General features: G+C 47.9%; 2 protein-coding genes across 4 annotated transcripts in view; both read left to right on the top strand.

Annotated features, from left to right (window-relative positions):
- LOC116101988 (cytochrome c oxidase subunit 6B1) overlaps nt 1-7148 on the top strand; it is an 11225-nt gene extending 4077 nt beyond the window's left edge. The window contains exon 4 of the mRNA XM_031386109.1: nt 6957-7148. Coding sequence (XP_031241969.1) covers nt 6957-7010 — 54 coding nt within the window. The 3' untranslated portion in view covers nt 7011-7148. The remainder of the gene's footprint in view (nt 1-6956) is intronic.
- Nucleotides 7149-11969: 4821 nt separating this feature from the next.
- On the top strand, nt 11970-22464 carry Upk1a (uroplakin 1A). Of its 3 annotated transcripts, XM_031384253.1 has the most exons (7): nt 11970-12053; nt 14804-15004; nt 17676-17750; nt 17911-18018; nt 20112-20291; nt 21694-21777; nt 21902-22464. In XM_031384253.1, the coding sequence occupies exons 1-7, from the start codon at nt 11973-11975 to the stop codon at nt 21944-21946; spliced, it is 774 nt and encodes a 257-aa protein (XP_031240113.1). In that variant the 5' UTR covers nt 11970-11972; the 3' UTR covers nt 21947-22464. The 3 variants fall into 3 exon arrangements, with proteins under 3 accessions (XP_031240113.1, XP_031240114.1, XP_031240115.1); XM_031384254.1 differs by lacking the exon at nt 17676-17750; XM_031384255.1 differs by lacking the exon at nt 21694-21777.
- The last annotated feature ends 1858 nt before the right edge of the window (nt 22465-24322 follow it).

The raw sequence follows: 24322 nt of genomic DNA, 5'->3' as shown, positions 1-24322 counted from the left end.
GCCCAGCTGTGGAGTGTCACTGATACCTGCTCAGTGAGCGCCTCAGCCCAGCTGTGGAGTGTCACTGATACCTGCTCAGTGAGGGCCTCAGCCCACGGCCACCCTCCTACAGCTGCCTTGCCCATGCACTGAAGAAACACAAACCTGGGCTGGGCAGTAGTGGCCCACGGCTTTAAATCTCAGTACTCTTGGGAGGCAGATCTCTCTGAGTTCAGGGCCAACTTGGTCTACAGCGCTAGTTCTAGGACAGCCAGGGTTACAGAAAGAAACCCTATCTCAAAAAAAAAAGAGAGAGAGAGACAGACAGACATGACTTTCTGTCTTGGCTCCTTGTACTTATTATGAGCCTATGAACATGTGTAAATTGCACATGAAGTGGGGAATAGAGGCTGGGGTTAAGAACATTTCTATTCATAATGGCCCAGGTTTGGTTCCCAGCACCCACATCTGTAACAGCTGCCCATAACTATGGAGCATCTCATGTTCTCTTGTAAATTCCAAGGCCGCTGTACTCATGTGCACATACCCATACACATGCATGTGCACAAATAACTAAAAATAGAATCTCTCTTTCTTTCTTTCTTTTTTTCTTTCTTTTGGTTTTTCAAGACAGAATTTTCTCTGTGTAGTGCTGGCTGTCCTGAAACTAGCTGTGTAGAGCAGGCTGGCCTCAAATTCACAGAGATCCACCTGCCTCTGCTTCTTGAGTGCTGGGATGAAAGGCATGCACCACCACTGCCTGGCCAAAATCATCTTCTTTTTTTTTTTTTTCTTGTAAGTAGAAAGTAAGGGCTGGAGAGTCAGCGGTTAAGAGCACTGACTGCTCTTCCAGAGGTCCTGAGTTCAATTCCCAGCAACCACATGGTGGCTCACAGCCATCTGTAAAGGGATCCAATGCTCTCTTCTAGTGTATCTGAAGACAGCTACAGTGGACTCACATACATAAAATAAATAAATAATTCTTAGTTAAAAAAAAGGTAGAGAGTAATTCCAAACTGCCTATCATCCAGACTGAATAGTAGTGCAGATATTCGCACCTTTTTTTTTTTATGGTTTTTAAATGTGTTATTGTGCGTGTGATCTGTGTGGCTGGCTAGAGATCCATCACTGCGTATGTGTGAAGAGCCGAGGACGGCTGTGTGGAGTCAGGTTTCCCCATCCCCACTCAACAGGGATCAAGCTCAGGTTGTCAGGCTTACGTGGCTCGCCATCCCTTCTGGGCCATCATCTGCCCCACGTAGTTTTTAAGAGAGGTTCTCACTGTGTAGTCCAGGCTGGCATTGAACTCATGATCCTCCTGCCATAGCCTTTCAGGTACAGGCATGGTGATCATGCATGTAGTTAGGCCTCATTTCTCCATATGCCTCCCTTTTTTTCCGTCTCCCCTTTGCTGAGGTGCTCTACAGCAAATCTCAGACATGCCATTTCGCCCCCTCCATTCAGGAGACACCTCCACAGAGCCAGGACCCGCTGAGACTCTGTACTTAGTGTTTAACTCTGCCACATTACTCTCTTTCGTGAAATCAGAGGGTCCTGCAGACTGTCAGACTAGAGAGATGCTCGATCTCTGTAAGAACTGAGGGAGTGAGTATAACGTTCAGTCATTTCAGAAATAGAAACACCAACAGGTAGATCTCTGTGAGTTTGGGGCCAGCCTGGTATACAGAGCTAGTTCCGGGACAGCTTGTGCTATACAGAGAAACCCTGTCTCAAAACACGGGGGGGGGAGCCCCAAAACATGTGTCTTAGAACCAAAATGTGATATTTAATTTGGTGTGGGATAGAACCTGAAATCCTAGCACTCAGATCATGGTGGGCTACTTGAAAACCCAATCATTTTTTTAAGTGTGTATATATGTGTGTGGGGGTGTTGGGAGAGAATATACAGCACCTATGTATGTGCTAGTACCTGTGGCAGTAAAGTAGAGGGTTTTGGTCTGGACTGGAGTTACAGGTGGTTGTGAGCCATCACGTGGATGCTAGGAATAGTCTGGGTCCTCAAGAAGAGCAACAGCTATGCCTGATTGGTGAGTCTTCTCTCCAGCCCCTCGTACTAGATACTCTGCTCTGTGACCTGTGGGTGGTGGTTGCCAGACAGAGTCTTAAGTAGTCTAGAGTGTCCTCAAAGTTGCTCTGTGGTCAAGAATGACCTTGGACTCCTGAGATCCTGTGTCAGGTCTGGTGCCTGCAGAGATCAGAAGATTCAGAAGAGGGCACTGAATCTCCCAGACTAGAGTTAGGAGCCACCACGGGAGTGCAGGTCCTCAGGAGCCACAAGTGTGTTAAACTCTGAGCTCTCAGCCAGCTCCATGTTTCCAGCCTCTGCGGGGTGTTTTGTTTGCTTTCGAGACAGGGTTTCTCTGTGTAGCCCTGGCTGTCCTGGAACTCACTCTGTAGACCAGGCTGACCTCAAACTCAGAGATCTGCCTGCTTCTGCCTGCTTCTGCCTCCCGAGTACTGGGATTAAAGGCGTGCACCACCACCACCACCTGTGTTTTGCTTTTTAAAAATTTTATTGGGCCTTTAATCCCAGCACTTGGGAGGCAGAGGCAGGTGGATTTCTGAGTTCCAGGCCAGCCTGGTCTACAGAGTGAGTTCCAGGACAGCCAGGGCTACACAGAGAAACCCTGTCTAGAAAAAACAAACAACAACAACAACAAAAAAATATTTTATTGATTATATGTTGAGGTGTATACATTTGAGTGTGGTGCCCATGGAGACTAGAGGAGAGGAGCCTTCAAAGCTGGAGTCACAGGCAGTTGTGAGTTTCCTGCTCCGGGTTCTGGGAATGAACTCTGCTCTTAACCACAGTCATCTCTCCCATGTGTAGGCTTGTTGTTATTTTAAGATTCTTAACTTTCAATTATATGTATATGTGTATTGTGGTAAATGCAGGCACCTAAGGTGGCTAGAGGTTGCCAGGTGCCCTGGAGCTGGATTTATAGGCATTTATAAGCTGTTGGACATGGGTGCTGGGAAATAGACTCCAGTCTTCTGCAAGATACAAGAGCAGCAAGTGTTCTTAAGTGCCAAGCCATCTCCCCAGACCTGTGCTTGTGCGAGTGTTTAAGATATTTCTAATTTTAGTGTACGTATTTGTAGGGGCAAAGATCAGTACCTGTTCTCAGTGTTTGAATCAATTTGTCCAGCCATCTTTTGTTTTTTGTTTTTTTGGGTTTGTTATGTTTTGTTTTGTTTTTGTTTTGTTTTGTTTTTTCGAGACAGGGTTTCTCTGTGTAGCCCTGGCTGTCCTGGAATTCACTCTGTAGACCAGGCTGGCCTCGAACTCAGAAATCCGCCTGCCTCTGCCTCCCAAGTGCTGGGATTAAAGGCGTGTGCCACCACTGCCCGCCTTCAGTTGTGTTCCTAATAGAAAACATTCAGTTTTCCTAAAAAAACAAACAACAACAACAAAAACTTTAGTTTTTGGTGTCTTTTTTTTCCCTGGGGTTTTGGTTTTTTGTCTTGTTTTGGTAGAATTTTTAAAGTAACTGGATACCGGTCCTTTTCTTCCTCTTTTTCCTCCTCTTCATCCTCTTCCTCCACCTGTGCTGCTCATGCTGCTGCTGCTTTTGTGTGTGTGTTTGTGTTTGCAACTTTATACAGATATGGCCTACACTCTGTATTTTACCTTTTTTTGAGCAAGGTCTAGCAATGGCTCAACCTCGAGCTAAACTTACCATGTAACCCAGGCTGACCCTGAACTTACCATAGTCTGCCAGCCTCTACCTCCTGGTTGTAGTTTTTGTTTTTTGTTTTTTTACTTGGTTATTGGGTAGCCTTTATCATCGAAGAATTAAAAAAAAATCCTCAGCTGAGCATGGTGATGCATCCTTTTAATCCCAGCACTTAGGATGCAGAGGCAGGCAGATTTCTGAGTTCTAAGACAGCCTAGTCTACAGAGTAAGTTCCAGGACAGCCAGGGCTACACAGAGAAACTCAAAAAACAAACACATCCTCTTCTGCCCTTTAGCTGGACTTGGTCTCTGGGGGAATAAACACATGGCAGGGAATGCCTTTCCCTCTGTTTCCATGCTTTCTTCCCTGTTTGTTTTGTTTTTCGTTTTTTGTTTTGCTTTGTTTTTGTGAAGTGGGACTACTAAAGGGTAAAGGTCATTGTGCCTTCTCCTAGGTTTTGTTGAGGTTAGTGTCTTGAGACAGAGCCTCAAGTATTCTAGACTGGTATTAGTTAAGCTCGACAGATAGCTGAAGCTAACCTTGAACCTCCAGTCGTTTGTCTCTACTTCCTAAGTCCCTGGATTATAAGAGTGCTGCCATGTCTGTGCTTTCTTTGTGTATGTTTTGGATTAGTGGGTTTTGTCTGTCTGTTTTGGAGGGTGGGATTTAGGTTTGTTTGTTTATGGGGTTTGGGTTTGTTTTTTTTTTTTTTTGTAGATTTTTAAAAGTTCATTTTTGGGTATGAATGTTTTGCCTTCATTATGTGCATGCACCAACTGGATGCCTGGTCCTGAAAGGTCAAAAGAATGCGTTGGATCCCATGAGAATGGAGTTCCCACTGGTTATGGGCCACCATTTTGGCGCTGGAATCAAACCTGGGTCCTCTGCAAAAACAACAGGTGTTCCTAACCACTGAGCCATCTTTCCAGCTCCTTTGGTGTGCTTTACATGCTCATTTAAATAACTAGTTTTTTGAAAGATTTATTTATCTTTATTTTTATGTGTTTGGTGTTTGGCCAGTTTGTATGTCTGTGGACCATGTGCATGCAGTGCCCTCAGAGACCAGAAGAGGGCAGGAGATTCCCAGGAAATGGAGTTACAGACTGTTATAAGCGACCATGTCCACCCTCGGAATTGACTGAGCAACAACAGCCAGTGCTCATTAATACTGAGCCCTCGCTCCAGCCCTTACTTGAAAAAATAAAAATAAATAAATAAAAACTTATGCTGGGGGGTAGTGACACAGACCTTGCCAGCACTTGGGAGGTAGACACAGTGGATCTCTCTGTTTGAGGCCAGCCTGGTCTACAAAGTGAGTGCCAGGCCAGCCAGGGCTAAGTAGAGAGATCATGTCTTAATGACAACCTCCCTCCCCACCTTCCCTTAGGAAAACCTTAATGGTAAAGCCAGTGCCTGAGAAGTTACAAGAGAACTGTGGCCAATGAAGTCAGTGTGGGGGATGTAGATGAAGCCAGCATGGGAAGGCACGTCCTGTGCCCTTCCCCGCTGCCGCTGAACAGAAGTGCTATTGTTGTCCTGTAGCTTGCTACAGACATGGCAGAACTTGGTGCTCTGACAGGGCGTTGCTAGTGTGTAGGCTGGCCTAGTCCCTTGTGGTAAGATTGCAGGCTCCATTGTCCATGCTTTTATCTGCCGGGTCAACCTCTCACTGATAAATGTGAGAGCATGAAAGGGCTCAGTGGATAAAGGTGCTTGCTGCTAAGCCTGATGACCAGAATTGGATCCCTAAGGACCCACATGGTAGGAGAGAGCAGCTCCTTCAGTTGTCCTATCTGTCTCTCTGACTCTCCTCGTTCAGACACACATACACACACACTCACAAATGTGATAAAAACAGAGATCACTTACAACTAGGTAGGTCCACCAATGGTATTGATTCATGGGAATGTTAACAGTTTGATGCAGCCCTTTCCTCAGCATCTGAGGTGAACACTGAGATCCCTCTATGTGTGGCATCTTTTGGTACCTGGACTACACAAACTGTTTATTCACTTGTACTAGATCATAGGCCAGCCTCATTTTCTACAAATACCTAGTGTCTTAGATAGGCTTACTATTGCTGTGATAAAACACCATGACCAAAAGCAAATTGTCAGGACAGGAACCTGGAGGCAGGGACTGATGCAGAGGCCATGGATGGGTTCTGCTTACTGGCTTTTTCCTTGGGCTTGTTGAGCATGCTTTCTTGTAGAACCCAGGATGACCAGGCCAGGGGTAGCCTCATACACAGTGAGCTGGGCACTCCCCAAACAATCAGTAATTAGGAGAATGCCTTATAGCCAGATCTTATGGAGGCATTTTCTTTTTGTTGTTTGTTTGTTTGTTTGTTTGTTTTTCGAGGTAAGGTTTTTCTCTGTAGCTCTGGCTGGTCCAGACCAGACTGGCCTAGGACTCAGATCCTTCTGCCTCCTCCTCCTGAGTGTTGGGATCAAAGGCATACAGCACTATACCTGTACAAACCCATTTTCTTAATTAAGGTTCTTTCCCCTCACATGACTCTGACTTATATCAAAATGACATAAAACTATCAGGCACACCTAGGTTTGTTTGTTTATCTGTTCTGACCAGCAACGTCCAGTATTAATTACAGTTTTCAAAACAGGGTTTGTCTGTTTGTCCTGTAGACCAGGCTGGCCTTGAACTCACAAAGATCCACCTGCTTTTGCCTGCTAAGGGCTGGGGTTAAACACGGACACTGCCATTGCCCAGCAAATACATAAATCTTTAAAAATACTGTTGTGGCCAGGCAGTGGTCAGCATTCAGGAGGCAGAGGCAAATGGATCTCTGAGTTCAAAGACAGCCTGGTCTACAGCAAGTTCCAGGACAACCAGGGCTAAGAGAGAAACACTGTCTTGAAAAACCAACACACACTGTTGTATTATGTGTGGGTATCGGTGGGTATGTGCATGTGAATGCATATACCCGAGGAGACCTGAAGATGGTGTCGTGTCAGATCCCTTGGCTCTCGATTACATGCAGCCGTGAGTTCCCTGAAGTGATTGTTGGGAGCCGAACCAAGTTTTCCAAAACAGCAGTTACTGGTGATCCTGGGGTTTCCTGCCTACTCTTCCACGGACTGTCAGGTCATATAGGGCAGTGATTTTGTCTTTTTGGGTCATTTGATTCTCTGGGACAGTGGTGGTCACAGGAGGCACCTGTGGTCTTCTTTTGGTCACATGCACTGGTGGGCAAAGTGGGAAAACAAGTCCACCCTGTGGTGGTGGCGCAGGGGAGTTACACCAGTTGTCTTTTACAGGTCTCAGCCTGGGATGACCGCATAGCAGAAGGCACATTTCCTGGGAAGATCTGACCTGGCTCCGCCTACCTCTCCTCTGTTCTTTGTCTTTCTCCCCGGACAGAAAGGGGGGACCTCGGTATATGATGGTCCCTACCCTGGGACCCTGAATCATGATGCAACTACTAATAAAAACTCACTGGAAAAGTTTCACACTGTGTGTATAGGACAGCTGGACGAGAAGCCAGGGTTCCCAGCCCAGAAGGAGCCTCACCTCACAGTGGTTATCTTTCTTGCTTTTAAAATGAAGGGTAGATTTCTTTTTAAAGATTTATTATTTCATGTGTATGTGTGCACACGTGTGAGTGTGCCTGAAGGGAGCAGAAGAGAGTTGGGCTTGAGTTCAGAGAACCAAAGCCCAGTCCTCTGCAAGAACAACAAGTGTTCGGCTGTTTTATGGGCATTTTGCCTGTGTGTGTATGTGTACAGTGTGCGTGCATATGGCAGCTCACAACAGGGTGTATCTCCAGCCCCAAGGTAAGCTGATGCCCCCTTCCGGCCTCTACAGGCACTGCATTCACACTGAATTGAACCTGGGTCCTCTGGAGCAACAGCCAGTACTCATAACCACTGAGCTAATTGTCCAGTCTCTTGTTTTCTTTTCTACGTTATTCCCTGTTTTTATTTTGTGAACTTTGACCATCTGTATGGCAGTAGGCAGAGTGGGTGGTCACACAAAATAGCTTTAAGTCTCTGATGTGCTAAAATGAACAATGTTTGCCCTCATAGTATCCCCCCCCCCCCCGACACATACACACTTAGTACTGGGACTTGAACCCAGAGCTTCATGCATGGCTGGCAGATAAGCACTTTATTGCTGAGCTGCAGCCCCAACTGTACTCAGCAGCTCCAGACAAATGTCCCATCCATTTCCTCTTTCCCCTTTCCCCTTTGTGTTTTGTTTTTTCTTTTTTCCTCAACAGGGTCTCATGTAGCCCAGCATAACCTTGAGCTCCAGATGTTGGGATTACAGGATGCTAACGACTAATTTATTTTTATTTATGTGTATGTATGTGGCAGGGAGCTATGTGTACTTGAGTGTGGTGCTCTCAGAGGCCAGAAGAAAGACCTGGATCCCTTGGAACTGGAGTTAGAGGATAGGAGGTTGTGAGCTGCCTGAGGCGGCGCAGGTCCTCTGCAAGGGCAGCAGAGCCACGGAGCCACCTCTCCCACCTTCTCCTTAGCTTTAAGTAAACCCTGGAGAGGCTATTTTACCCTTAACTAGGTTTTTCTCTCTCCCTCCCCTACCCCCTCCCTCGCTCCATTATAGCTTCAGTGTTTCATGAAGGTTTCATTGTAGCTCAGGCTGGCTTCAAATGTACAACCCTTCCCCAGCTCCATTATGGAACTTGAGGATGGTTTACAAGCACACACCAGCAACCAGCTGGACTTCTAATATTGTAAAATGCACGAAATTCTTGGTGCCTAACAGCAAGATCCTGCTCAAGGTTCCCTCCCCTTGTGTCCTTGTCCTCCCCTTTATCACCATAGTGATTGAAGGTCATGACTGAGACAAACCAGATTGGCACACCATCCCCCAAAGGAATTGCCACACGCCAATGTGTCAGGGAGTCAGCCTGACCAGCTGGAAAACCTCAAATGACTGTAGCCACACTTTCCTGGTGAATGACAGAATTTCAGATGTCCTGAAGAATAATGGCCCTTGGATAGGATCTCTTAGACACCTGCCTAGGGGAGGATCATTAACTACTCCTCACGGGAGTCCTGTGTTTGTAACAAGCTTAGACAATGAGATGTGCCTTCTTGGTCCTGGGGTAGAACTCAGAGCCACCCACAGGTTAGCAACAGCCATGCCCCCAGCCTCTCACTGATAGTTTCTAGGCAGGGGCTCTACCACTGACTGAGCCACGCCCCAGGCCCTCACTGGGGGATTCTAAGCAGGGGCTCTACCACTGAGCCATGCCCCCAGTCCCTCACTGAGAGATTCTAGGCTGGGGCTCTACCCCCAACCCCTCACTGGGGGATTCTGGACAGGGGATCTACCACTGAGCCATGCACTCAGCCCCTCACTGGGGGATTCTGAGCAAATACTGAGCTACATCACAAGCTCTCTCTTTTTAAAATTTATGTGTGTATGTGTACACGCATGCAAATGTCCTGTAAGGTCAGAAGACGGCCTTGGATATGAAACTAGAGTTAACGTGTATGTGGCTGTGAGCTGCCTGACACTGTGCTAGAACTGAACTCCCCCTTCCAAGGACAGCGTCCCCAATTATTTTTATTTTGCCTTTTGAGATAGAATCTTCTTGTTGCCCAGGCTGTCCTTGGACTCACTGTGTGGTCCAGGCATTCCTTGAATGTGGAGTTCCCCTGTTTCAGCCTTCTGTGTGCTGGATTACGTGTTTTGTAACACCAGCCCTGGCCGTTTACTTTCACTTCTCAAGAGATTTTATTTTACTTTTAATTTTATGTGTGAGGGATTATATGTCCCTCTGGTGGCCAGAAGAGGGCAGCAGATTCCCTGAAGCTGGGGTTAGCTTGCAGTTGTGAGCTGCCCGACACGGGTGGTGGGAACTAAACTTAGGTCCTCTTAAAGAGCAGTGCTGAGCCACCTCTCCAGCCCCAGCTCTCTAGTATTTTTTTATTACATTTATTTAGTGTTCATATTTGTGTGTACATGCATGCATACAAGGGTGCATGTGCCATAGCTTGAGGGTAAAGATCAAAGGACAATTTGCAGGAGTCACTTCTCCCCCACCATGTGAGTTCTAAGCAAACCTGGTCTGCAGAGTGAGTTTTAGGAGAGCCTGGGCTGTGTAGAGAGACTGTCGAAAAAAATAAAATAAGTTTACACACACACACAGCCCAATTGTTTAGCAAATTATTTTAACTAAAACTCATTTCTGCCCAAGAATTTTTGTTTAGATTTCCTTGGAAGCCCTTAAATAGATGTAAATGAGAAGAGAACAGGTATTTTTAAATCTAAAGGAGGCTGATGATTTAATTTCCAATTACACTGGAAAACACCTAATGTGCTTTCTTACAAGGAATGCCTGGCGTTTTGTTTTAGGGACTGAGTCTCACTGAGTAGTTATGGCTGACTTGGAATTCATTATGGATGCCAGGATGGCTTCGAACTCACAGAGATCCATCCTCCTGGATCTTTCAGGATTAATGGCATACACCAAGGCAGGGTAACTGAGCATGATCCTGAAGTCAAGATGCTCCCAATCTCACACGCTCAGCTGACCCAGTGTCTTGATGAGGGAAGTTTTTGGTTTTTGGTTTTTTTTTTTTTTTTTTTTTTTTTTTTTTTTTTTTTTTTTTTTTTTTTTTTTTTTTTGGTTTTTCGAGACAGGGTTTCTCTCTGTAGCCTCGGCTGTCCTGGTACTCACTCTGTAGACCAGGCTGGCCTCGAACTCGGAAATCCGCCTGCCTCCGCCTCCCAAGTGCTAGGATTAAAGGCGTGCGCCACCACCGCCCGGCTGGTTTTTGGTTTTTTGAGACAGGGTTTCTCTGTGTAGCCCTGGCTGGAACTCACTCTGTAGACCAGGCTGGCCTCTGCCTCCCATGTGCTGGGATTAAAGGCATGTGCCACCACTGCCCAGCTACAGGGGAATTTTAAGTGCCAATTTTTTGCTGCCTTCTGCAATAGATAGGGAAGTGACAGCTGGGAGAGAATTTAACAAAACCCCTGGAGAATTCTGGGACCGGCCAATTCTTTAATCGACCACCAGGGGACGCCATCAGAGAGCTCTCGGGCTCTACAGGCCCACACCACCTGAAGCTTTCCCTGACCTGGACCCAGGCATGCACCATGCAGTGTGCACTTAGTTGCGCTGCTCAGAGGACACAGCAGGAATTAAGCCTAGATATGCTTGCTTTCTTTTGTTTCGCCTTCCCACTCCCTCACCCCACCTCTCTGCCTATATAGCTCAGGATGACTCGAACCCATAATCCTGGCCTACGGCTCCCCACCACTGGGATTACAATTACAGGCATGCACTACTGTATCTGACTTGAATTTAGATCCCTTCTACTCTTCAGCCTGAAGAGTGTGTGTGTGTCCACGGGGGAGTCCTGGGGGAGCAGAAGCTCCTTTCGTCCCACCACACCCATTCCAAATGTCCCCTTCCTTTTCCAGCACATTCCTTCCTCTGTCTTCATATACACATACCTATCTCAAACCCCTCAGTGTCATCTCCAGCACTGTCCTGTTCTGCCACTATAGCCATAACCAAGCACCTCTGAGCGTGCCTTTTACCTTTCCCCCAATTCCCTCCCACAGCCCTGCCTTGAGCCCACTCCACGATCCTCTGCTGTGTGTGTTGGGGAGTCCTCTCTCTGGTCCTCCCTCTGGGCTCCTGGCCTCCAAAGCTACAGAAGGCAGTTTTCTAATGTGGGATTCCCATGAGGATCTGTCATGGATCCGACCCCTGCTCTCAGGAAAGCCCACTGTGCACCTAAGGAAAGGACAGATCAAGTGGTTAACTTGTTCCCCCACCCCCACCACCCCTTCCTGCACAGCTGCAGCCTGGGAATTAGATGCTCTGGGTACATATATCACCTTGCCCCAGTGGCCAGTCAGGAGCACAATCCTGAATTTCAGGTCTGTAAATCACTAGAGTGTCAAGGAGCTCATAAAATCTATCGTGGTCAGCCTGCTGAACTCCTGTCCCCTCCTCCTCGGAGACTGGCTCAAGGAGCGGTTCGGGCATATATAAGGAGCTGCTGTAGCTGGGGCTGGCCAGAGAGGCTTCATAGAGAAGGTGAGGAGGAGTTCTGGGAGTTGACAGGGGAGGGTGGCTGGGGAGGGCAACAGTGGCCCTGCAGTTAAAGGCTGCCTGGCTTTTCTTTTTCTGTAGAAGGCTCACTGCCGAGCTGTGGGACTCTGGGCATATGGGTACCAGCCTGAACTCTGCAGTCCAGGAGAATCTCCTGGCAGCTGGGGTCTGGAGTGGCCCCTGCCTCCTGCCCTCCTAACTTCTGCCCTGCTTCTGTGTCCCCAGCAGGGAGATGGCTTCTGCAGCGACAGAGGGAGAGAAAGGGTCTCCTGTGGTGGTGGGGCTGCTGGTCGTGGGCAACATCATTATTCTGGTGAGAGGCAGAATAATGGGAGCTGGGGAGTGTGGTGGGAAAGGTGGCAGCCCCAGGCCCGAGGTGGGGCTGAGACCCCAGGTCTGTGTGCTGCAGGCTCTAGTCTCAGATGCTAAAGAGGACCCCAGCTACTTGTCCTTACAGAGGGAGCAACCTGTTCTCTGAATCCTCCTTGTCTGTAACTGAATCCTCCTTGTGGGTTATGTAGACTCATCCACACACAACTCAGGGAAGAACAAACGCTTGATAGACAAGAAGAGTGGCACACCCCCATAATCCAGCTGAGGCCAGAGAACTGCTGTGAGTGTGAAGCCAATCTAGACTACAGTGTGTGATATTCTGATAGAGAGAGGAGAAGGAGGGAGAGAGAGGGAAGGAAGGAGACACAGAGAGAGAGACAAAGAGAGAGAATGACAAAAAGTTGGGAAAGAATGTCAAGAGAATCTGTCAAGTGCTCAAACTCACTCTGTAGACCAGGTTGGCCTCGAACTCAGAGATCCTCCTGCCTCTGGCCCCCAGGTTCTAGGATTAAAGGCGTGTGACCACTGTCCAGCTGATGTTGTGATGTTGGTTGTTTTTTTTTTATTTTTTGTTTTATGTTTTTTGGGGGTTTTGCTCTTTTTATTCAGGGCATGGGGAGGGGAGTTGAGAGAGAGGGAGGGGAGGGAAGGGGAGGGAAGGGAAGAGAAATAGAGGCTGGCCATGAGTTCATGGAGAGAAACAGGGAATGGGGAGAGAAAGGGGAAAGGGGCAAGAGGACAGAGCAAGGCAAGGAGGCAAAAGAGCAAGGGCGTGATAATTGGTTTTTAAAAGAGGAAAACTATGTGATACTTGGGCGTTGCCCTGAGCCAGGCAAGCTTGGGTTCATATCCCAGCTCTGCTAGTTATGAGACCAGAGGCCATCAGTATCATCTCCGTGACCCCTGGCTTTCTTATTGGCAAGAGAGAGAGAGAAAGAGAGGGTGGGAGAGAGAGAGGGAGAGAGAGACAGATAGACAGACAACAGGGATGCTTTGAGGATACAAACAGCTCCTAGACTAATGTTTTTAGAATCGAATCTGGCAAACAAGTATACTATTTGTATGGTGCAAAGCATCAGGATATTACATCTGGTTACAGTAGTGATCATCACATGCCTGGTGCACAGTGATCCATCACCAATGTTAGCTTTTCTCACCATCAAAGATATCCACAGAATAGACCCGTGTGATGGCACACACCTGTAGCACTGAGGACACTGAGGTAGGAGGATTGCCACAAGTTTGAGACCACCCTGGACTACACAGCAAGTCCAGGCCAATTTAGGCAATATCGTGAGACCTTGTGTCAAAACCCAAGACAACAACCAAAGCCTGACCACAGAGAAATTGTCTTTCTTCTTTTTCTCCTCCTCTTTCCTCATCTCTGATTTTTAAGACAGTTTCTCTTGTGTAGCTGAAACAGATCCACCGCCTCTGCTCTGCCTGTCAGGTGCTGGAATTAAAGGTGTGTGCCATCATGCCTGGCATTACAGAGAACAGTTTGTAATTCCTTTGTCCCCATGATAACCCTGTAGTGATTAGATTTTTATTGTTGGTAGTGGTAGTGTTTTGTCTGTCTGTCTGTCTGTTTGTTTGTTTTCCAAGACAGGGTTTCTCAGTTTAACCATCTCTGCTTGTCCTGGATGTCCAGCTTTGTAGACCAGGCTGGCCTCAAACTCACAAAGACCATCTGGCATGCCCTACCCTACCTGGCTTGTTTTTGTTATTTTTGAGAGTAGGTCTCTCATGTAGTCTAATCTAGCCTCCAACTCCCTATATCACTAAGAATATCCTTGAATTTTAGATCCTCCTGCTTCTGCTTTCCAAGTGCTGGGTTCACGGGTGTGTACCAGCTGGCCCAGTTCATACAAGACCGGGAATCAGGCACAGGAGTTTCTGCCCGCTAGAGAAGCCCTCTACCAACTGACAGATGTCCCCCAATCTTTCTGATATTTCTTTAAGCAAACACAACTGAAGGCGGGCAGTGGTGGCGCATACCTTTAATCCCAGCACTTGGGAGGCAGGGGCAGGCGGATTTCTGAGTTCAAGGCCAGCCGGGTCTACAGAGTGAGTTCCACGACAGCCAGGGTTACACAGAGAAACCCTGTCTCAAAAACAAACAAACAAAACAAGACAAAACAAAACAAAACACAATCCATAAGGTCATTTTCTTGTTCTAGTGTAGCTCACCCTGCTGTATGCCCTTCCGCTCACACTGCCGCTAGGCTGCTCCAGACAAGACCTCAGAATGCTAGACTCTAGGCACCTGACAGTCACATGGGTTCTGCGGTGTGGCCTCCACCCCTCTTCTCACAATGCTGCTGAGAATAGCCCTGTTAGCTGGCACCAGTCTTGCCCGAGACAGTGCACCTGTAGGATGAACTGACCTACCAGAGTTGGTGCTAGTGTTATGTGGTTCTTCCCACCCATAAAATGCTCAGAACAGCACTGCCAAGCATGGCAGGCCAGCACGGCAGTTCCCCCGTGTCCACACAGGCTTTTTATTGTTGAAGCAACTGGTCCCTGGGATGTGGGGGCTGAGGTTCTGGCTGTCCCTTTCCTTCCCTCTCGGTTTTGCCCTACCCACCCCATCCCTGTTCATAGAGATGTGAGTTGGCCTCCCTTCCGAGCCCACTTTCCACCAAGGGCACGGGAGGTTGTGGCCCAGGAAAGGCCTGCATTCTGGAGACTCACACAACCCAACTGCTGGACTAACCTTTCCCTGCCCAGCTGTCAGGCCTGGCCCTGTTTGCGGAGACAGTGTGGGTAACAGCTGACCAGTACCGCGTGTACCCACTGATGGGTGTCTCAGGCAAGGATGACGTCTTTGCTGGTGCCTGGATTGCCATCTTCTGCGGCTTCTCCTTCTTCGTGGTGGCCAGCTTTGGTGTAGGAGCTGCCCTCTGTCGTCGTCGCTACATGATCCTCATGGTGAGATCCGAGGGTGGGGATGGTGGCACTGGCTGTCAGTCATGGGTGACAGCGGGACCATGAGTGTGACTCATTCATGGCACCTCACTTGAAGACCTTGCAAACACCATTTCACTCACCATGCCCTGGTACCATGACTTAGCTTCAGCCATCACCTGCCTTGTACAGAGGAATGCAAGGAGGAGAGAGATGCTCAGCACAGCTGCTAGGGGACTCCTCAAAGCAATATATACATATGCATGTGTGTGCACACAAATGTGCACACATACACATACACACATGTATACACACACACACACATGCCTAGATGTACTTGAACTCAATTATTTGGTCTCCAAGGTCTTTGGTCCTGAGTTGTGGCAGCAGTAACAATGAAAAATATAATAACACAGCTATTGTGTACCAAGCATGCAACCCAAGCCAGAAGCTCAACAATTTACACAGATTAGTTCATTTATGTTCCATGGCCTATTATGAAATGCCACCACCATCATGGCCTCTACACTATTTGACAGACAACTGGAACCGAGGTTTAGAGAGGTGACAATGCTTATCTGGGACCACACAGCCCAGGTACGCTTGAACCCATCTACTCTTGACTCCATGCTAGTTCATGTTTAAGCTTTATTGTATTTTTTTTTATTGATGTGTGAATGTGTGTGTATGTGTGTGTATGTGTGTGCGCACTTGTTCAGTGTCCAAGCAAACCAGAGGAGGGAGTTGGATCTCCTGAAGCTGGAGTTGCAGGTGGTTGTGAGTAGCCTGATTTGGGGGCTGGGGTGGGCACTGAACTCAGCTCCTCTGCAATAGCAGCATAGGGCTTTCACTGAACCGTCTCTCCTGCCACGCCTCCTTTGTCTTCTCTTTGTGAAGCCCCAGCTGCTTCAGCGGCTCACCTGTTGGGGTTATAGGTGTGCACCGCCACAACACCCAAGCCCATCATCCTCTTTTTGTTTTGTTTTGAGTCAGGGTCTCACCATGCTTCAGTTGGTCTTCAATTAACTGTAAACCAGGACTGCTTGGGACTGAACCGCCAGGCTCGGGATGCCCACACATTTGATCCCTAACACACTGGATGAGCCTTCAGTTTTCCCAGAAGTCCATTTACCAGGCAGAGAAATAAACCCAAAGCTCAAAGGAGGCCGCTGCCTCTGACAGATGTTGGAGAGAGCTAGGGGTCCCATGGGAACAGCTCAGTGCTTACTCTGCTGTGGTGGGACCTTTGGCTCCCAGAATTATCACTTACTTAGTCAACAAATGTTTACTGACCAAAGAGTGGAAAAAAAAACCCATGATCTGGGGTAGTGAAGGGAGCCTGGGGAAGTGGATAAACTCCACAGCCAGCAGATGCCAAGAAGAGCTTGTGGGGGCAGAGAGCCCCGAGTGCGCTTGAGAGTGTCTCTGGTGGACAGAGCAGCATGGGCAAAGGTCCTGTGGCCAGAAGGGGGCAGCAGTGTCTGGCAGTCAGAAAAGAGCGCAGGGTGGGGACTGGGAGGGGAGCAGGTTTAGAAGCCTTGGGCTTTATTATGTATAAGATGGAGCTATTAACTGAAGGGTTTCCTCGCCACTCCCTTCTGCCTCCTTTTATCTCATGCAGAAGATCAGGCTACTCTCTGATAGCCACTGATAGCCAGCTTCCACCTCAAGTGCTGAGATTCAAGCTGTGCACCACCACGCCCAGGTGCTCTCTTGGTTCTGTCCTTTCTCACTCACCCCCAATCACATACTTCTGTCATAGTAATTTAATCAAAGCTTTAAAGACAATCTAACTACTTTTCTTTAAAAAAAAAAAAAAAGATTTTTATTTTTTATAGATAAGTGCATTGTAGCTGTCTCCATACACACCAGAAGAGGGCATCAAATCTCATTACAGATTACTGTGAGCCACCATGTGGTTGCTGGGATTTGAACTCAGGACCTCTGGAAGAGCAGTCAGTGCTCTTAACTCCTGAGCCATCTCTCCAGCCCCTCTTTTTTTCTTTTTTGTTTTGTTTTGTTTTCTGTTTTTTGAGACAGGGTTTCTCTGTGTAGCCCTGGCTGTCCTAGAATTCACTCTGTAGACCAGGCTGGCCTCGAACTCAGATCCGCCTTCCTCTGCCTCCCAAGTGCTGGGATTAAAGGTGTGCACCACCACTGCCAGGCCTAACTACTTTTCTTTATTTGTTGTTTCTTTTGAGATAGGGTCTCTCTATGTAGCCCCAGCTAGCTCTATAGACCAGGCTGCCCTCTAACTCTGAGATCTCCTGCCCCTGCCTCCCAAGTGCTGGGTTAAAAGGTGTGAACCACTACTAACCAGCCTGAGTTGAGTGTCAAGTTTTCAATCTTCCACCTCATACGTTAGTTTCTAAATTAATCCCTCTGTTTGTTTAGCATGCGTTCATACACTGCTGGGGACTGAACCCAGAATCTTATACATGCTGGGGAGCACTCTCCCTCTGAACAGAGGTTCTGTTTGGGGCTGGGTGGAATGGTACACCTTTAATCCATCTCTTGGTGGTGTGGGAGAGATGCAAATTTCTGTAAATTTGAAACCAGCCTGGTCTACATGTAGTGATTTCCTGGTTACCAGAGAGGTCTACGTAGTCTCAAAAAAAAAGTTTTATTTTGGCCCAAGGCACCTAGGCATGGCCATCTGCCTCTGCACCAAGGGCTGCCCTTGCTCTCTCTACAGTATCTGCTGCTGATGCTCATCGTTTACATCTTCGAGTGTGCCTCCTGCATCACATCCTACACTCACCGTGACTACGTGAGCGGAGGTTGAGGGGTTGGGAGGCAGAATGATGCCAGGAGCGGGCACAGTGGTGGTGAGGGTATCCCTAGAGTTGCAGAGCATACAGGATACTAACCAAGCTGCCTTCCCTAACCAAGCTAGCTGCCTTCTGCCCTTCTCTGTCCTTCCTCCTCAGATGGTGTCCAACCCGTCCCTGATAACCAAGCAAATGTTGACCTACTACAGTGCAGACACTGACCAGGGCCAGGAGCTAACCCGTCTCTGGGACCGGATCATGATTGAGGTGGGTTGGGCCCTGCCTGTGTACTCACTAGCAGAATGAATATTTCCACTCTGGGGACCAGAGGTGGGGTAGGAGTGCCTTTGGTCACTACAGTTTTATAGACAGCAGACCCAGAAAAAAAGTTTCCCTTTCAGGGCTGTCTGCATTGAAATGCTGAATGGAATTCTCATCCTTTATAATGACAATCACAAAAACTTTACTATGAGCCCAGGCTACCCTTGAACCTACTATACTTCTCTTTCTGCCTCCCAAAACAAAGCTGTGTATGTTGCTAGGGATGGAATCTAGGACCTCATACCTTCTAGGCAAGGGCTCTACTGCTCAGCTATTCATTACCCTGTGGGGAGCCGCAGCTGCCACCCTGCATATATATTGAACACCTGGTCTCCGGCCAGAGCAGAGAGCATTGATAAACAAGCCTTAGTTGGAAAAGCTGAGTGCCTCCAGTTTGTGATGCAAGCTGGCATGATTTCCCGCAGCCTATTGTGCTTTGCCACGTAGCTGATGCTGATTGGGACCAGGGAAAGTATTTAACCTGCAAGAGCAGGTGGCTGGGATGACAGAAGTAAGATGTAGGGGATAGAAGTAAGATGTAGGGGATAGAAGTAAGATATATGTAGGAATAGGAGTAAGTAGGAAATAGGAGTAAGTAAGAAGAAAGAAGTAAGATATAAGTAGTAAGATGTAAAGATGTAAGTAGTAAGATAGAAATAAGTAAGATGTAAGAAGAAGATATAGAAGAATATAAAAGAAGCTAGCTAGGGAAGAAGTAAAAATGAAGGTTCCTGAATAAACTGCTTGGAGAAGAGCTCGTTGTTGCCTCCTTATTTCCGCTGGACGGAGGGGCGGCAACATTACCCTACTTCCATTGCTCTGTCTTTCTGTCTGTCTATCTGTCTCTGCCTGCCCCTCCCCCTCTCTCTGTCTCTCTGTCTCTCTCTCTCTCTTTCTCTCTCTCTCTTGCTCTCTCTTAACTTTTGAGATAGGGTCACCATGAGTTATTTGGGCTACCCTTCAATTCACTATGTAGCCCAGGCAGTCCTTGGACTTGTGATTCTCTGTCTCAGTCTTCTGAGTAGTTAGGATTACAGCCCTGGTCCACCATGTGGAGCTTCTTTATTATATTTTAAAATATTTATTTATTAGGCCCAGCAGTAGTGGCACACACCTTTAATCCCAGCACTTGGGAGGCAGAGGCAGGCGGATTTCTGAGTTCAAGGCCAGCCTGGTCTACAGAGTGAGTTCCAGGACAGTCAGAGCCACTCAGAAAAACCCTGTCTCGGAAAAAAAAAAAAATTATTTATTGAAGGTTGTGGAGATGGCTCAGTGGATAGGTGTTTGTTCTACAAGTGAGGGGATCAGAGTTCAGATCTCCAGAAATCCAGGTAAATGAGGGCTGGGGATGTAATAGACAGCAGACACACACACACACACACACACACACACACACACGTCCTTGGGTCTTATTCACCCAAGGATGACTTTGAAATCCCTATTCTTCTGATTCCACCTTCCCAGTTCAGGGATTCCAGGTCTCTGAGAAAAGACACACAGGGTCTAATAAAATACAGCTTCTAATAAAATACTCATTTGAGCTGGGCATTGTGGTGCACCACTGGAATTCTAGCACTTGGGATACTGAGGCAAGCAGGCAGCCACCAGTTTGAAACCAGCCTGGGTTACACAGTGAGACACTGTCTCAAAAAGTACAACAAACCACTCAGTGGGTTGAGAAATGCCATAAATCTGCCTTTAAAAATTTTTTTATTTAAAAATTGTTATGTGCATATGAGTGTCTGTGTGTATATGCATACTTGTGTGTGTGGGGGCTCCCCACAGAGGTCAGAAGAGGACATCCAATCCTCTGGAGCTGGAGTTACAGGTAATTGTGAGCCACCCAACATGGGTGCTGGGAAGTGAATTTGGATCCTCTTGAAGAGCAGCAGGTGCTCTTAACTGCTTCCCCCCGCCATCCCTGTAATTTGTCAGCACGGTTATCAGCAATGGTTTGGGCCCAGTCTATTAGCTTACTGGTTTACACATTCGCATGTGCACAACCTCACCTCTAGCCTAAACCCTGGCTGTTTCTCCAGCAAGAGTGTTGTGGCACATCTGGCCCCATGGACTGGGTGAATTACACATCAGCCTTCCGGGCAGCCACCCCAGAAGTGGTGTTCCCATGGCCCCCACTGTGCTGTCGTCGGACAGGGAACTTCATCCCCATCAATGAAGATGGCTGCCGAGTAGGCCACATGGACTACCTGTTTACCAAGGTGTGTCTCTTTGCCCTCTCTTTCCTCCCTTTTCCCCTTCTACTGCCTGTCTGTCCCTCTGGTCTTCCAGCCTCTCCTCTCTGGCCTTTTCTTCCTTTCTTCCTCTCTTTCTTTCTTCCTTTCTTTCTTTCTCCCCTTCTTTCTCTCTTTTTTAAGATTTATTTATTGTTATATAGACACACCAGAAGAGGGAGTTAGATCTCATTACGGATGTGGTTGCTGGGATTTGAACTCAGAACCTTCGGAAGAGCAGTCAGTGCTCTTACCCACTGAGCCATCTCTCCAGCCCCTGGCCTTTTCTTTCTTTCCCTTCTCCCTGGTCCTCCCAGCTCTTTGTCTGGATGCACTGATTCAGACTGGACGACTGAGGCTGGTTGGATGGAATGAGAGAAGTAACAGGAATGTTATCAGTTGCTGGAGCTAGGCCTTGCATGTACGCCTGTCATCATGTCCACTTAGTAAGCTGAGGCAGTTTGGCCATAAGTTCATGACCAGCCTGAGTAACCTCAAAAGCTCCTGCCTGCCTCAAAAGTAAAAAGGAGCTAAGACTAGGGTTCAATGCTAGAGCACCTACCTAAAATCCCCCGGTGAAGGGGCAGAGGGCGTGATTTAGTGAGATCGGCTTTCCTAAGCATGAGGGAGGTTGTGGTTTCCATCCCAGGCACCATGGAAATGAAAAAATAATAGCTGGAAGGCCACAGAGATGGCACACATCTGTAATCTTACTTGCGGAGGATCATTGCCGAGCCTGGGCAATATTAAAAATAATATCGGCTGTGTGTGATGGTCTGTGTGGCTACAAGTCAGGTTGTTAGATCAGGCTCGGAGGGGAGGTGTCCCAGGGCACCCCATCACCAAGGACTTAGCAGATTGTAAAACTGGGGCTCGGAGAACCAGAATTGTGTCTGTGTTCTACAAAGGGCAGAGCTAGCTCCAGACTTGGTTGCATCTGACAGGGTCACATGCTCTGGACCTTTGCTTCAGAAGCTTTGTGGATGGAACAGGATCCAGGAAGGTGACCCTGGTACAGGGCTCTGATCTTGCTCATCCTGGTCTCTACTGAGCAGGTTTCATCAGAAGTAGATGAAACCTAAAGCTGGAATATTTGGTGCTTATGGGAAGCACAGAAAGCCAGGCTGAACATAACCCACAGAACGGACTGCTGCCATCAGAACATCAGAAAGGCATCTGCTGCCTCTGGGGGTGTGATGCGGTGGGGGGCGGTCAACAGCGCTTTCCCGGCTAAGGGTCCTGGAAGACAGACATGGCCAAAATTCTCATTTCAAAGACGGGAAAACCAAGGCAAAGGGAAGAAAAGTATGTCTCCTAGGGCACATGGTGACTTTCCATCACCCACCAGCCTCGAGTTGCATTTTCACAAGTCCCTGCTGTCCCTCTCCAGGGTTGCTTCGAGCACATCGGTCATGCCATTGACAGCTACACATGGGGCATATCGTGGTTTGGCTTTGCCATCTTGATGTGGACAGTGAGAAATGGAATACCTGTGGGCTGTGGGGGAGGGAGCTGTGGGTATCCAGGGGTGTGGATGTGGGCTTGGGGGAGATGTGGGTTTGGGCTAGAGTGCCCAATCTTTTTGTTTGCCCACCCAGCTCCCTGTGATGCTGATAGCCATGTATTTCTACACCACTCTCTGAGGAGGAAGGGGAGACCATAGATGCACCTCTGCCTGAAGCTCCTGCCTCTCTCTCTGCAGTACTTGGACAGCCTCAACCTCCTCCCCACCCTACCTCCGTGTACCTCAGCCACAACCCACCCCATCCATTTCCCTCCGTTTTCCCTTCTTGCAATCCCAACATGCCTTTCTAGATGTAGGAGCTGCCCTGGACCCTCCCTGTGCCCCTGGCCCTGGATTTGCGGGCCTGGACCCTCTTGACCCTGTTTCACTTGGCTGATCTGCTGACAACATATCCTGTCCTTAGAGGCCTTTTGCTGCTCCTAACAACCCATCATGCCCCTCTCTGTGAGAGGCTTCCAGAACCTCTTGCAATTGTAGCCACTATTGCTCAGTAGTTTGTATAAGCTCTTATACACTGAGATTGCCATAAGGGGAGGGTGACACGTTCTGTTGTGGTCATTGGGGGGTCCCCATCAGCAACCCAACATGTGTCTGAGCATGGGCTGGATATCCAATAAATACTGGCTGGCTGAATGAGCAGAGGAGTTTGTTCTGTTCCGTTTGAGACGAGGTCTTACTCTAAAGCCCAAACTCTCTGGAGTGTGTGTGTGTGTGTGTGTGACACACACACACCCATATATATGTATGTATATAATTCCTAGTTGCACACACACACACACACACACACACACACACACACACACATGTAACTCCTAGCTAGCCTTGAAGCCAAAGAGATCCCACTGCAGCTGCCTCCCCACTGAGAGGTTACAGGTGTGACCCACAATCTCCTCCCCTTCCTGTCCTCACCTCTGGAATGCTGGTGTTCCAGGCGTGCAGCATTCCTCCCAACCTGAGTTTGTTTTCTTTTGGGGACAAGGGTAAATGAGTAAGACTTCAGAAGGGAGGAAGGGAGTGGCCGAAATCCAGCGGACATGGATGAGGCATCACGTGGTGTTTACAGGCGCATGCCATTGGTTCAAAATGGCTGGTTTCCGGCGTGTCTGGATACTGGAGTACAGTCTTGGTTTCCAGGAAAGTTTTGAATTTTCCTCTTTGTTTCTTCATGGGAGTGTGTGTATGTGTACTACAGGCACTCTGTCTGTGTGTGTGCTGTACACACACACACACACACACACACACACACACACACACAGAAACATAGACATACTCAAAGGCTCGAAGCTTGTCTTTCCCTGCCCTTCCCCCTCTTCCCTTAAGATAGAGTCTCACTGAACCTGCAGCCCAACAGTTTTCCCCCAGACTAGACTGGCTGGCCAGTAAACCCTGCCCACCCTCCCTTCTCTTCTCCATCCAGTACTGGAGTTACTGATGTTTTAAATATGAGATCTGAACTCAGGTTCTTAAAAAAATAAAATAAAAAATAAAATAAAATAAAAAGGAAGGAGATGATTGCTATCAGGTATGGTGGAGGAGAAAGTTTATCATAGATTAAAGAGGAGTATAGTCGGATAGTTGGAGTCAGAGGCGTCTATCTGGGATAGTCCAGAGTGGACATGCCCCTGAGCCATGTAAGGAGGGAGGTAGGGGAAGTCAGGAGGGCAAAAGGTCAAAAAGGGGGCAAGTAAGCAAAATGGCTGGACTGTACAGGGAGGGGCAGCTGGGGAAGGACAGTCCAGTTGCTGGCCTGGTGAAGTTTCGGTTAGGAGGCGGTGTATGCCAGCCATATCTGGTAACAGGAGGTGGGGACTGAGGAGACCTAGCTGCCAGGTCCCTAGCACTTTGATATGTTAAGTAGGCACCTTAGCTGTTTGTCACACGGGTTTTTTTGTTTGTTTGGTTTGGTTTGGTTTGGTTTTTTGATTTTTCGGGACAGGGTTTCTCTGTGTAGCCTTGGCTGTCCTGGAACTCACTCTGTAGACCAGGCTGGCCTCGAACTCAGAGATCCACCTGCTTTTGTCTCCCAAGTGCTGGGATTAAAGACTTTTAGACTTATTTTTGTTTTGTTGTTTTGTTGTTGTTGTTGTTATTGTTGCTTTTCAAGGCAAGGTTTTTCTGTATAGCGTTGGCTGTCCTGGTACTCACTCTGTAGAGCAGGCTGGCTTCCAACTCAGAAATCTGCCCCAGCATTTTGTTTTGTTTTTGAAAGAGGGTTTTTCTGTATAGCTCTGGCTGTCCTGGAACTCCCTCTGTAGACTCAGAGATCTGCCTGCCTCTGCTTCCTTGAGTTCTGGGATTAAAGACGTGGAGCACAACCACCAAATAGTTTTTACTATTATTTTAGATGATTTGTATTATGTGTTTGGCTGCTTTGCTTGCATGTATGTCTGTGCTCATACAGGCAGTACTCTTGGAGGTCAGAAATAGGTGTCAGATTCCCTGTAACAGGAGTTACAGATGCTTGTGAACCACCATGAGGGTGCTGAGAACCAAA

This window comes from Mastomys coucha, unplaced genomic scaffold (genome assembly GCF_008632895.1).
Source record: "Mastomys coucha isolate ucsf_1 unplaced genomic scaffold, UCSF_Mcou_1 pScaffold21, whole genome shotgun sequence".
Taxonomy (NCBI): Eukaryota; Metazoa; Chordata; class Mammalia; order Rodentia; family Muridae; genus Mastomys; species Mastomys coucha.
The sequence above is the reverse complement of the archived record's forward strand: the minus strand, read 5'-3'. Positions and strand labels throughout refer to the sequence as shown.